The sequence below is a fragment of the Labrus mixtus genome, chromosome 13, assembly GCF_963584025.1.
Source record: "Labrus mixtus chromosome 13, fLabMix1.1, whole genome shotgun sequence".
Taxonomy (NCBI): Eukaryota; Metazoa; Chordata; class Actinopteri; order Labriformes; family Labridae; genus Labrus; species Labrus mixtus.
Genome location: NC_083624.1, coordinates 25762344 through 25776120, shown reverse-complemented (window position 1 = coordinate 25776120; position 13777 = coordinate 25762344). Strand labels below are relative to the sequence as shown.

General features: G+C 40.8%; 1 protein-coding gene across 1 annotated transcript in view; it reads left to right on the top strand.

Annotated features, from left to right (window-relative positions):
- The first annotated feature begins 788 nt into the window (after positions 1–788).
- The window catches only part of lrp2a (low density lipoprotein receptor-related protein 2a), a 46063-nt gene continuing 33074 nt past the window's right edge, over positions 789–13777 (top strand). Inside the window, exons 1-16 of the mRNA XM_061054402.1 lie at positions 789–1053; positions 5933–6040; positions 6474–6596; positions 7048–7164; positions 7596–7706; positions 7834–7947; positions 8093–8209; positions 8812–8955; positions 9058–9177; positions 9538–9666; positions 10100–10269; positions 11482–11705; positions 12103–12309; positions 12472–12674; positions 12899–13039; positions 13216–13419. Of these exons, the coding sequence (XP_060910385.1) occupies positions 789–1053; positions 5933–6040; positions 6474–6596; positions 7048–7164; positions 7596–7706; positions 7834–7947; positions 8093–8209; positions 8812–8955; positions 9058–9177; positions 9538–9666; positions 10100–10269; positions 11482–11705; positions 12103–12309; positions 12472–12674; positions 12899–13039; positions 13216–13419 (2497 nt within the window). The remainder of the gene's footprint in view (positions 1054–5932; positions 6041–6473; positions 6597–7047; positions 7165–7595; positions 7707–7833; positions 7948–8092; positions 8210–8811; positions 8956–9057; positions 9178–9537; positions 9667–10099; positions 10270–11481; positions 11706–12102; positions 12310–12471; positions 12675–12898; positions 13040–13215; positions 13420–13777) is intronic.

Below are 13777 nucleotides of genomic sequence, written 5' to 3'. Positions count from 1 at the left end.
TCATAGCAACCACTGCATGAGCCGCCCTCACGCTCCTCTGTCTGATCAGCAACAGGTGACGTGCTGGTACGCTGCTCGGCCGCATGGTGGCGCTGTTGAGTTACTGATCGGCCCCTCGCACCGTGAAGGACAATCACGACAGAACACGTTGGACATAGAAATCGTTTTTATGCAGCGCTGCTTAAATATTTCACTGTACAATAAGCCACGTTACTTGATGTGATATGGACGTTTATCAGTAAGCATCATTATTGATTTTGAGGTATTCCTTTAAATCTCTTAATTGAGTTTTCTCATGACGTTAAATCACTTGTGAAAGTTTATGCTATTAGCCTATTGATATCTTGAATAAAAGGGGAGTCAATGGTAACCTATAATGTATTTCTCGTAAATCAAAGCATTTTAAAACCTAATTTAGGACCATTTATCATGTTAACACTGACCATGGCCATTACTTTTGGGGACTTTTATTAAAAATGTAGGCTATCAAGTTTGATGTAGGAACATTTAAGGAAAAAAATAACAAGATTGCATAGACGGATTTGAACCATAGACTTTCGGATTATGTGAGCCGTCCGGGTTTACAGGACGACACGATGTAGGCCTAAAGCTTTTCCTACTTTTATGTTTTTATAGTTTTATATTTTTTCCCCATTGTGATTTCGCTCGAATGCGCCGGTGGTCGTCCCACTAATTCCTAAGCGTATAGGGCAAAATAAACAAAGACGATTGCCCGCTGTGAGTGAAAAATCACTGGCACTCGGGACAAGTCGGAGCTGCATGGCATTATGCAGATTCCAGGGCGAGAAGGATTTATCCGGAGGGCCGAGGCTGGCTTGGGGGAGCGGCTGTCCTGCCCATTGTGCACGCCCCTTTCATCAACTAGCGGGCCAAGAAAGACAGACAGAAGAAAGCAACAGCATCTCAGCCCCAGTCCCTACAGCTCCTCCATCTGCACAGCGGAGCTGGACGGACCAGCCAGAATGTGGAGAGCACTGCTACTTCAACTCTTTCTCATCTTCATATGCTGCTTTACTTTATGTGACTCTGAGGGTAAGTACTCAGATTTTTGTACTTTTCTTAATTATTATATATATATTTTTTGCTCAGACAGACTGTCAGCTGAATGATTCATTGAGGACATGCAGAGTAGTGGTGCTGCTTGGTGGCTCACCAAGTTCAATTGTTGCTCATCAAAACAAACTCATTCAACATTCAACTGCTGAATTTGTTTGTTGGCCAATTAAAAACAATTCTGAATATTTAGCCCAGACAAATATAAATACAAGTATCAGAGGATAAATGGCAACACATGTAAATAATATTGTTTATGATTCACAATGTTATAACAGAAGTGGACAAACCCCTCATGTATTTATTGTGTTTCCAATAGGCAAAGTAATTCCTGCTCTAGAGCTAAATGTTTGACCACTTAGTATTACTTTAAAGGTTGAGCACAAAGCCTTCCTCAGACAGATTGGAAGTTCTCTTGAGGAACTTTTGCCTGAGCTTTACTGTTGCTAGGTAACAGAAAAGAGCATGTGACTTACAGACAATCTGTGAGGACTCAGAGCTACTGGTACAAATCTCATTCAGTGGAGCAGATTTTACGCTGCAAAACACAGACTCCAGATCGACCTGTGGCCCGAGGAAGAACGGGAGTTTTCTGATGTGAAACAGAGACAGACAAAATGCTCAGAAGCTGCTTTTTATACATTACAGACGTGTGTTTGTCTGTTGTGTATGTAGCCCGGCTAGATCCTACTTCTCAAATTGTAATCTGCTTTCTTTTTGCTCAACCCTTAGCATGTAAGCTCCTTAGTGTGAATCAAGCAACTAATTACACTGCAGCTGCTGCAGAATGGAACCATTTCTACCTTAGGAGCAGTTTGAAGCAAAGAAAAAAAGTGTATCAGGAGTGAGGTCATGGCTGGAGCTTTCATTCATTTATTTTGAAATGAGGAGAAGGAGAACTGTCCATGCACCCCCCCCCCCCCCCCCCCCACACACACATACACACAACACGAACTGTGTTTCCTCTAGCATTAAAAAAAATAATGAACTGAGCATTCCCTTTGATGAACTGCACTCACACTTTTAGCTGACACCTGCTGATGACAACTCAAGTGTAGGCTACAAAATGATGACTTGACTTAAACAGCACGCTCCTTACTTGTCAGCATGCTCATGATGATCATTAGCTAGCTTGGATTCGTTGTGATTAACGTACAAGGATGTCAACAGCTACTCCATGTAATATTGTGCCAAGGGCTTCTAGAAGGTTTAAAGTTAATGTGTGAATAGATGTGTACCTTGATTTACAATTCAATGAGTTATGAGTGATGATTTTGCCATGATCATGTTTTTTTTTCTTCAGTCTGCATGATCTTACATAAAAATCACTTAACCTGATAATTGCTTCTTATGAGGGTCTGTAACACATTAGCCAGCCCTTAAGCTTGATGCTGTCGCAGCATGCTTACACTGGCACTAATTGCTAATGTGAAAGTCTGGGGTGATTTCCTGGTGTTGTATTAGCTAGCTTCTCTCATTTTTTTGCTGTTCTAAGCATGTTTTGCCAGTAAATTCAGTTGTTTTCTATATTAATCATTAGCAAGTCCATTGTAAATTATCTCTTAGGTGCAGCATTACAACTTTAATGGTGTTACAAATATTTTTTTTTTTTACTGTTATATTTATTTATTGTTGTACAATGGGGAACATGAAAAAGAAAACAAGAAACCAACATTATGTCATTATGTAATTGTTGTTCTGCCAGTGTTTTCTTCAGGTGTGGGGGTTCATGTACACAATTTTATCAGACCTGTTTTTTTTTCTTGAATTTGTAATAACATACCTTAAAAGTCTGCAAGACACTCAGACTTGACGAGCAGTATTCACTCTAAACCTCACGCATGCCGGCCTTTTTATCGGCACAGGAGCCTACATCGTTGTGCAACAGTTACACTGCGTTAGAAACAGGAACACAGTTGGCACCAATCAAAAGCAAATCCTTTGTTTTCCTGCAGCTCTCTGTCAAGGTTACAGATGCTCTGGATGCATGTTTCAATAAACTGTTGGAAAGCTGTGACTCACTATGCAAAGATAAATTAAATTACCCAGTGGCAGTTTCATGACATTTTGAGAACTTTATTTTTCCACATTTTATTCATGCCTTTGTTGAGGCACACACCAAAAATCATGTTGAGTATTCCTCAATTCTAACAAGCCTAAGGCTTTATTCCTCACTCTATTTATTCCTTCCTTTTGCTGCCATGCGACTGCCAAAGCCCCTTGTTTTTTTCACATTTTTGTGTGTAGCTGTAAGAGCCAAAGTCACTTGTTTGGCAATTGACTGCTTTCTGCTGCATTGATTTCCATATGAAATAGGCAGCAGCACTTCGCTCTGACAGCATGGACAGGTCCAGCGTCTCATGTTGCCAGCAGCCGCTTTCTCCACTTTTCTCCCCTCACATTCAGCGAGTCCAGAGGACTCGGCCAAAACAAGACGGCATTGATGAAAGCTTGAAGACATCTTTCAGACGCCCCACGTGACAAGAAAGAGATGTTTCAGTAGTAGTGGACAGGTGTTTTCTTAATGGGTGGCCTTGAGAGGGAAGCTTATGTTTCAGCTTTTTTTTATTCTATTGCAGGAAGTAAGCCTCATACTGTACTCCATCTCCAAAGTGGCTTTTTTAAGGGTGACACTTCCAGTTATGAGTTTGCATCCCTGCTGGCACCTCTTTTGTGCAATTGTAAATTCACAGTGGGGTTTGAAGCGTTTGGGGGGCTTCATTCTAATGAAAATTCCTCCACTGCTCTTCTTTGTTGGCCAATAGTAGGACGTCCTTATCTTCCTAAATGGAAAGTGCAGTGCTCTCTCCTGCTGTGGGTTTAAGTTGCTAATTAGAAAAGACAAAACTAGAAAAGAATGGAAAGGAAAACATTGAGCTAAACAAAAACGCCAAACCATTAAAAACATGAATAGTTAGATTAAAGTGCATTTACCCTGGCTTTCACGTTTTCTTATACTGAAAGACAGAGTCAAATAAGGGCATTGTCAGGATAAAGAAGTAGAAATTAGAGTTTTAAGGAAAAAGTTACAAAGAAGGTTCTTTAAAGAAAGTAAGCAGAACCCTCACACGAGATAGTGCTGTTGAAAGGTTCAGCTTCAGTGTATCTGTCACCTTTCCCAGAAGTGATACTGTCAGGAAACCCCGCCAGGAAACAGTGCCTGCATTTGAAAGCCTCCAGCAGATTGATTTCTCCTTGGCATACATGGTTTTAAGTTGACAACCTACTGTAGGCATAATGTATGGCAGGCGGTTATAATGGACTTGATCTTTTACAAAGCAGAAATGTATAGTGTTATTTGATTTCGCTAAGGACAAAAGTGAGGCTCTCCAATTTGTGGTCTTTATTGTTTAGGGACATATTGTGTTTTTGTTCAATAAAATATTTTTTTTTGCAGTTTGTTTAACGTATGCAACATTCATCCCTGCTGCCATACAGTAGAGGATGCAGAGACCTGAGGGATCACTGCCTTAAAACAAAGGCTACCTTTGAGCAGACTGAGCACTTTTATCATTAGTAAACTGAGCAGGAAAAAGTTGAGCCTCCTGGATGGCCGCTGAATGAGTGAAACGTGCAGCTTGTTTTGTTGTGTTGGTCTAAAAGCAGTTTGGTAGTGTTCTGGCTGATTGACTGAGACAAGAATTTGCAAATGTGGGTTCATGCAATGATGGAGATAATTGATACTGACCTAAGATGTCACTTTGTCTGTCAGTTGTCATGCATCAGGGGATGGTTGAGTAACGATGTCCCACAGCATGTTATTAAAAAAATGAAGATATTCTCACCAAATACACGCTCCCTTTTTGTCGTTTTGTCCAAGTCTCTCAACACAGTGTGTTGGAGCAGCCAGTGACACATACACATTCACCAAATAAATGGTGTGTGTATCTTGTGTGTTCAGCAACACAAAAGGTTTATGTGACTGCTTGTTTATTGTTCTTGTAATAATGTGTATAAAGTGAAGTAAAGTAAGGATGTGATACATTATGATACATTATGAGATGCATTGTGATTCTTTTAAATGCACAGTAACAGGCATGGCTAACAGCAGAGGAGAAGAGATACATATTTATTGTTTCGGCTGATCCGAAAAATTATTGCATATCTGTGATCCAATCCTAACCGTGAGATTTTCAATTCGTTGCACCCCTACAGCAATTCCCCTGCATGCACCACCAATCACCACCTCACAGCTCCTCTCAAAGAATTTGTGTCGAAATGGTTGTGGTACCACCCAGTACCACTATTTATTCCAATTACATTTCAGACCAGACAGGAACAGGATACATCATAAATCAGGCTGTCAGACAGACAATCAGAATAGCACATTCCTATATGGACGGCTCTGATGGAGTGTTCTGCCACTGAAGTATGCTGCCTGAATCAATCTTTCCTGGAGAACGTCAGGAGAAGGTAGAGTGCTGGTGGTACCTTATCTCTACAGATGCCCCCTCAGTGAGAACATCAAAAGGAGGCTTGTGATGAGCTTGGGAAAGGTTGTGTAACTGTTGGGGGAGATGGCTGGCACGCTTGTCTCCAAGGCTTGTCAATGCTGTTAACAACATGCTTCATCAGTGAGACGCATCCCTACCAACAAACACCATGTTTTTTTTAAATCTGATATAATATGTATAAGAACTTAAGTTCTCTTTATTTGCAACATTTTGTATTATGTCTTCCCTTTGCCCCATATGCTACAGGTGGACATGTTTTGGATGTCTGTAAATAAAAATAATGTAATCGATGGGAAACACAATTATGGGAATTTAAGTGAAGATGCAAGTTCTTATAGCAAATCTTTTAAGAAAAGCTTGAAACTGAGCTGAATTATATCATGTCATATTGGACTTCTGTGTAGGATGTGAGTTGGGGCAGTTCCGCTGTGGGACAGGACGATGTATACCAGATGACTGGCACTGTGACGGCACATCAGACTGTATGGACGACTCTGACGAACAGGACTGCCGTAAGAGACTCTTTATATCCCTCTGAAAGGCTGGGATTGTCAGTTACACTTGTTGGATGTTAATTTGAGAAAGAATGATCTCAGAACCTTTAATGTGAGTCCAACTTTCAAGTTTGAAAAGTTATCAGTTAAACATAATTAAAGTAGCGTTCTTTATTCTTTCACAGCTCATCCATCGGATTTTACAAATTGATTCTTTTTTTTTTAAAGGAAATATTAACTTGCAAAATAAACAGTATCTTAAGGTGCTGTACTATTACATCATTTGCCTCATAAATTGAAGGTTTCGTAAGTGTACAAATAATGCACAAATATAAGTTACTTAAGATTGTACTGAAGAAATATTCTAGAGAAAATGTACATTTACCTTTTTCACCACTTGTGTACAGTCAATACCTATAAATAATAAAATGCTCTGTCTGTATTTCCACAGCTCAGGTAACATGTGATGACCGTCATTTCCAGTGTTTGAGTGACGGTGAGTGTGTCCCTGAATCTTGGGTGTGCGATGACGAGGAGGACTGTGAAGATGGCTCAGATGAGAGGCAACACTGCCGTAAGTACATTAAACAGGATTTATCATTTGACTGTTTTTTTTGTTGAATTTTAAAAATGGCAGGTCATTATTCCAGTCGTCTTCCAGTTGTAGTAGTTTCTATGTAATCACAAATATGTTTAGGATATGCCTCTACCAGTTGCTTTATGGAAACTTGAGTATCTTGTGCTTATTTTGCTATAGTTATTCTAATCTGGGATGTCGTTTGCATTGCTACACACATGCAATAAATGCATTAGTCCTGAAAGGTTGATGAAGTTATTTGTGTTGGAGCAACAAGATCTTTAATAGCGACTGGCTACAGGGTCTGTGGCACTGAGGAATTTGGGGAATTAGATAAGGTTTAGGTAGCCATATCTACAGTGCACGGACATCACATGCATATAAGAACCACTGTTAGTGAATAAAACCTTTCTTCATACTGCTAACTCACTATTCAATCTATCCCCAGCTGGAAGGACATGCACCAGTGGCCAGTTCAGCTGCAGTAACGGGGCATGCGTCCCCGGAGAGTACCGATGTGACCGTCTGGCCGACTGCTCAGATGGGTCTGATGAGGGAGACTGCCGTAAGTCTTCTTCAGGGAGGTTCCCCCCCCCCCCCCCCCCCTTTTTTTTTTTATATCACAGGCTCCTGTGGCATTTTAATCAATTTGTTAAGATTAAGAGGCTCGCTGACTGACAGAATGGGCCACAATATGCTTTTTGTTGTCAGAGGTTGATTGCAGATTCCTTGGTGGATTAGTCAAGCTGAAGTTCAGCTGCTATGCCATTATTGTGCCGACATGGTAGTCTCACAGCGCTACACACACTGTGGTAATCTCACAATTGCATAAAGAATGCTGTGACGACTGCTGTTGTTATGGTGGTGGCATTACATTTGCGTCTCTTATCCCTTCCCATTCTCCAAGCTTTTCCCGTTTTAAAAGGCTACAAAGAACACAGTTGTCAGGCTGATTTAAGTGAATTGAATTGTCCTGATGATGATTTAATCTTTCAGATTACCCTGAGTGTACAGAGCTAAGGTGTGCTAATGGGGCCTGCTACAACCGGACCCAGCGATGTGATCATGCACTTGACTGCCGTGACGGCTCTGATGAGGCAAATTGCAGTAAGAAGCCAGTACATTCAAGTGATACACGGTTCAAGTGGAAGTCATTTTTTGAGCAGATACAATCTTCAGCATGACATCATCGCCAAATCTATTTTTGTGTTTTCTCCTTCTGTGTTTTCTTCAGCACAGCATTGCAATACGGGCCTGTTCCAGTGTCATAACGGGGTGTGTGTTCCTCAACGCTACGTCTGTGACCATGACGATGACTGTGGAGACCGAAGTGATGAAATAAACTGCAGTATGTTTTCTGCACTCTTTAATGCAATTTAATCCAAACTTAATGTTTTTGTATTAATTTTGTTTTTTTCCGTCCCAAATATATGTGCTTGTAATTTACTCTCTTATCCTCCTTGTGTTTTAATATTCTCCATTTTTTTCCGCAGCGTATCCTACATGTAAAGGGAACTACTTTACGTGCCCCACTGGCCGCTGTATCCACCAAGTCTGGGTTTGTGATGGAGAGGACGACTGTGAAGACAATGCAGACGAAAAAGGCTGTGGTATGTTTATAAAAGTTTCAAACAAGTTGTTATATGAAGTTGATTTTTTACTTTACTGGATTAAAAAAAAAAAGTGAGACATTTGGCTCGTTAAGAAACTCAAGAAGTAGTTCAGAACTCAGCTAGCTCTCTGTGTGATCCTGATTCATGTCCTGTCTCCATGGTTGGTTTGGGCTTGCGGGACGCTATGCCTGTGCTCCTTTAAGTGTGTTATTCAAATGGCTCTTTGTGGCACAAGACTGCGCAGCCCCCCCAAAGGGCTTTAGAATTCCTACACACGGCTGTGAAGAGTGTGTGTTTTTAGAGGATGGGCTGCAGAAGTCCCTCTGAGCCCCCATGTGACCCCCCTCAAAGCTTCACTCTCCTGCATTGATTTAAAGTGACAGTAATTTCCCCGACAATAAAGTCCTAGTAACAACTCTCAGAAGATCATCGCCACATTCTTGTGGAAACAAGGCTTCTAGTTCTTGATACACCTCTCACACTCAATATGCCTTCATTCCCAACAGTCTAACACACTAATAAAACTCTCAAATGTTTTATTTTTTCTGATTTATGTTTTAATAGCTCTGACTAAGATGATGATATTGATTTTTCATCAGATAATGTACAACGGGAGTGTTACCCGGGAGAATGGCCCTGTACATCCTCTGGCCTGTGTATACCCATGGATCAGCTGTGTGATGGGACGGCTCACTGTCCTGAAGGAGAGGATGAAACTAACATCACTGCCGGGCATAACTGCAGTCAGTACCAACACAACTTCTATAAAGCACTCATTTGTACATCTAATATGAGAGAAACTATAAAGTATAGTCATTTATTGATCTGGTCTCTGTTTTGCTCAGGCATCTGGAGATGTGCCTCTCTGAGCTGTGAGCATCGTTGTCATGCTTCCCCTGATGGAGGGGTCTGTTCCTGTCCTTCTGGATACATCGTCAGCAGCAACAACAGCCGCTCATGTATAGGTACATGTCCCTTATTGATCTTACATCACACTTCCCCTATGATAGAGAATCTTTTGTAATCACACAATTAGAAAGGGATGAGTTGTGATTCCTTTGTTAAGATGATTGGATAGGCAGTCCAGCCAGGACCCTGATAGACTAAAATAAGATTTGCCAGATCTAGAAATGCACAATCAGCTTGTTTTGTTTAGTGTCAAAAGTACAGCTGACAATGTGTTTGGAAATAAATCATTTAATTCGATTTACACCTTTCAGGTTTTTTCAGTATTTTCTTCAAAATGGTGTTAAAGCATCTATTGACTCAGGCAAAACAAATCAACATAAAATTTTCTATTGCTGTGGTTTTGATTCCCATTGCAGACTTTGATGACTGTTCGATGTGGGGCGTGTGTGACCAGCTGTGTGAGGACCGCGTAGGCTCCCATCACTGCAGCTGTCGGGAGGGTTACATCCTGGAGCAGCACAGATACTGCAGAGCTGACATATCAAGTGAGTTTCATTTCCTCTCTGTTTTGACAGATTGTCTTACATGTAGTGCGCTCAAGAAGTATTGAATGTGTGAATGATTCATCCAAATGAGGTTCATTAGCATGGCCCCCTTTCCTGTTTTGCCGGGCACTGTGGCTGCTCTACTGACCGTCTGCTCTTCTTTCTTGTGCATTGTTGCGTACCAAAGGTTGTTTTAGTTAATCTCGCTCCTTTGTGGAACATAGAAAGAGTGTTGACTGAGAGGCTGACCTCTCTGCCTTTAGAAAGAGGGTGTAATGATAGTGGCTAGAAAGTGCGCTACCTTCATGAGTCTGAGTCAGGGATTTTTCTTTCTGTAAATTTCCACGGATATTTTAGCTCAGCATGCATACTCCAAAAGTGATTGCTGTTTTAATAAACCTCATGCATTTGTTGTTTGTTGTTTTGTCTGCAGCTGGAGTCCCATCCTTGATATTTTCTAATGGTAGAGACCTGCTAATAGGTGACATCCATGGCAACAGTTTGCGCACTTTGGTCACTTCACAGAACAGAGGGGTTGCAGTGGGAGTGGACTTCCATTATATTCTGCAGAGAATCTTCTGGACCGATACCATTCAGAATAAGGTTTTTTTTTTTTTAATCCAGTTTCCATATCCAATGCTATGTTTGTCTTAGAGCACTACCTTGATGAAATATTTAGCTTTGTCTGGCTACGTGAAAACCAATCCCTTGTTTTCGGGAACACTACACTGGAGCTTACCAGAACAAAATTCTTTTTGTTATCCTTTAAAATATCAGAAATGTTGATACTATAATAATAGGATAGCTGTTGGCTCCTTTGCGGCTGGCTAATAATGAAGGGAAGTAGATCGGGAATGGAATCCAAATGGCCTAATCTTGAAACCTGTCTGATAGGCAGGTATGATGTTCACATACCAGGGTGCAATTTTTGTAACCCAATCTTGTTCAAAGTAATCATGCTGTATTTGTTTCCAGTGACACTGTCCATCTTTAGACATTCTTTGGCCAGCTAAAAAAACTTGTTCAACTCCTCAATGTTTAAAACTACAGCCACTGGGCCAAAAGGCTTAGACGTCCCTAAGACTTGGGCATCCGATTAAAAGTAGGGAAGGCACAAACAGGGCATGTGAATGCAACCAGAAAGGTTAAACTACCAGGCTATTTCCACATATTCAGTTTCTCTTTTAACGGGTCAGTTGAAAATGGATCTTGTTTCCAAAAAAGAAAAGCTGCTAAGAAAACTAACCCCCTAACCAGCTGCCTGGGCGAAAAGGCTTCCAGTCTGAGAAAGTAGTGCCATCATAGTGTTGGTGGAGAGGCAGGTTTGGAAAAAAAAAAGTATGGTTTAAAAGAAAAATAACAAGACAAAATTCTCACACACGCAAACAAATTGTCTCAATCTGTGTTTTTCTTCCTTTTTTCCCCCCAGCCTGTCAATACAATTTTTGTTTTAGTATGCTATAATTGTTTCCCCTCATTAATAAAGGTAAGAAAGTTAAGTAACAGGGCTAAAACCTAGGGTCTTTGTTCTGTGTCAAAAATAATTCATTTTTTTCTCTCACACTGCTGAAGCCTAAAATCTCGGAGAACTAGATTTTGGAAGTATTTTTTTAAATCTGAGATTATGCTGTGGATTTAATCTCCCATCACTCATATTTAAATCATCAATGAATGGATCTCTTTGTGGCCAGTGTAGACAGGGAGAGTGTTTTGTGTGTGATTCAGTTTGAATTCGCTTCAGTATCTTCCCTTTATTTCAAGGGGCTGGGACCACCGTAGCACTAAAATCCCAAACAATGATGTCTTTTTATACAGGTGTTTTCTGTGGATATGGACGGTTCCAACATGCAGGTGGTTTTAAATGTATCAGTTGACTACCCGGAAAACTTGGCAGTGGATTGGGTGAACAATAAACTGTATGTGGTGGAGTCCAGCGTCAACAGGATTGACATGGTGGACTTTGATGGAAGCAACCGGGTCACACTTATCACTGAAAACCTGGGAAACCCTAGAGGGCTGGCGGTGGACCCCACTGTCGGGTAAGAACATCTCCCCATTCATCCATCCACCCCGTTCCCAAACTCCTCATACTGTAACTGTCGTGCTCCAATGGCGTGGAATAATGGGGTGTGTGTGTGAGATTAGCAGATTGCCCTGGGTGGATTAGTGACGAGCAATGTAAGTGATGACCCTCATTGTAATCCAATAGTAGTTCTAGGGGGGGAGGAAAGCCATGTGGCAGCAGATGATTTTCTTATCTTAAAGAAATGTAAAGCTCTTTGGTGAGAAGCACAGTGACCCACATGGAGACATAATGGGATGCTGAGGATGCTAGATTTAATTAACGAAAGAGGAGTACCCTATATATTTGTGACTGCTGTGGTGATAAAACCTCAGAGAAAACTACAAGATTAAATATTTAACCTCCTTTCACAGGTATATGTTCTTCTCAGATTGGGAGGCGCAGAATGGACAACCTGGCTTGGAGCGGGTTTATATGGACGGAACCAACCGTTATGGTATCATCCGCACTAAATTGGGTTGGCCTGCTGGTATTACACTGGATATAGAGGCTCAGCGTGTCTACTGGGTGGACAGTCGCTATGACTACATTGAAACTGCAACATATGACGGTCTTCATAGGTAAATATTTCATGGGTAGCTCTTGGTAATAATCATAATTATAACACAGTTGAACTATGTGTGCTATAAAAAACCTTACCCCTAAAATGTTCTGATGGTTTAACACTCGTAAAAATTGCATCCACATTTTAATAATTCAATGCTATCAAACATTTTTAACAGAAAAAGAGTTGTCCATGGAGGTTCATTGATCCCACATCCATTTGGAATCAGTCTGTTTGAGCACAATGTCTATTACACCGACTGGACCAAGATGGCCGTAATGAAAGCCAACAAGTTCTCTGAAAGCAGTCCTCAAGTTGTTTACAGTACACCTCAGGCTCCACATGGAGTAGCAGTAATACATCAGCTGCAACAGCCTTATGGTAAGTCCTTCATCGAGTTAACTTGTCCCCTTCAACTGATCCTGATGCAGCTCACAGTTTCTTATTGTTTATTGTATGTTATAATGTAAATATACCCAGATTTTTACGACATGTGACTGTGTTACTAAAAGGAAAGCCATATATAGGTACAGTTTAAGCAGCTTATAAACCTTCATTCTTCTCATGTTTCCATTCATTGGGGTTGTTTTTGTTTTTGTCTCTAGTGTCAAATCCCTGCAGTGTAGACAGAGGTGGATGTGAGCAGATTTGTGTTCTGAGTCATAGAAGTGACAACGGAGGATTAGGTTACCGCTGCAAATGTCGCATGGGCTATGATCTACATGCTGATGGCAAGCGATGTTATGGTAAGAGAGCATTTGATATAATAACTAATGTTTTTTAGTTTTTTTTAGTTTTTTTTTACAATTTGTGGTCAAAAAGTGTAAAATTGTACACCCAAAGATTTGTGTAAGCTTTATAATGTGTAATGATGTATTCTTGTGGCGTTTGTATTTATGATCTTCTGATTTCCTTTCTTTAGCTGTGAGGCAGTTTCTCCTTTTCTCCAGCCAGCTGGCTGTGAGAGGGATCCCCTTCAACCTGTCCTCTCAGGAGGACATCATCCTGCCTGTCACTGGATCGCCCTCCTACTTTGTCGGGGTGGATTTTAGTGCTGAAGACGATGCTATCTTCTTCTCCGACACAGCCAAAGATATCATCTATAAACAAAAAGTGGATGGGACTGGTGAGCATTTTAATGGTCGCGTTGCTTTACTTGTGTAGAATATCCTAAAAAAACGTACACATGATTTCATAAAAGTAGCGTAATAATCCTTGGTAAGTAGAGTTTGAGGAAAAAATACCAACAGCTAATATGTTTTCCGGTGTTTTCTCTGTGCTTACATCCTTGGATAATTTCGTTCCTTGCAGAGAGCCCTACCATGTGATTCTGTCAGGCTTATACAGGGAGTTATGGGAGTGCCTGATGGGGCCGACTGGTACTATGGGGGAGGGAGTGGACAGGAGTATTGACAGTGGAATACTGATCATGCATTAAACCTATACCTCAAAATAATGACTTAAATATGAGTTGAACAGACTAA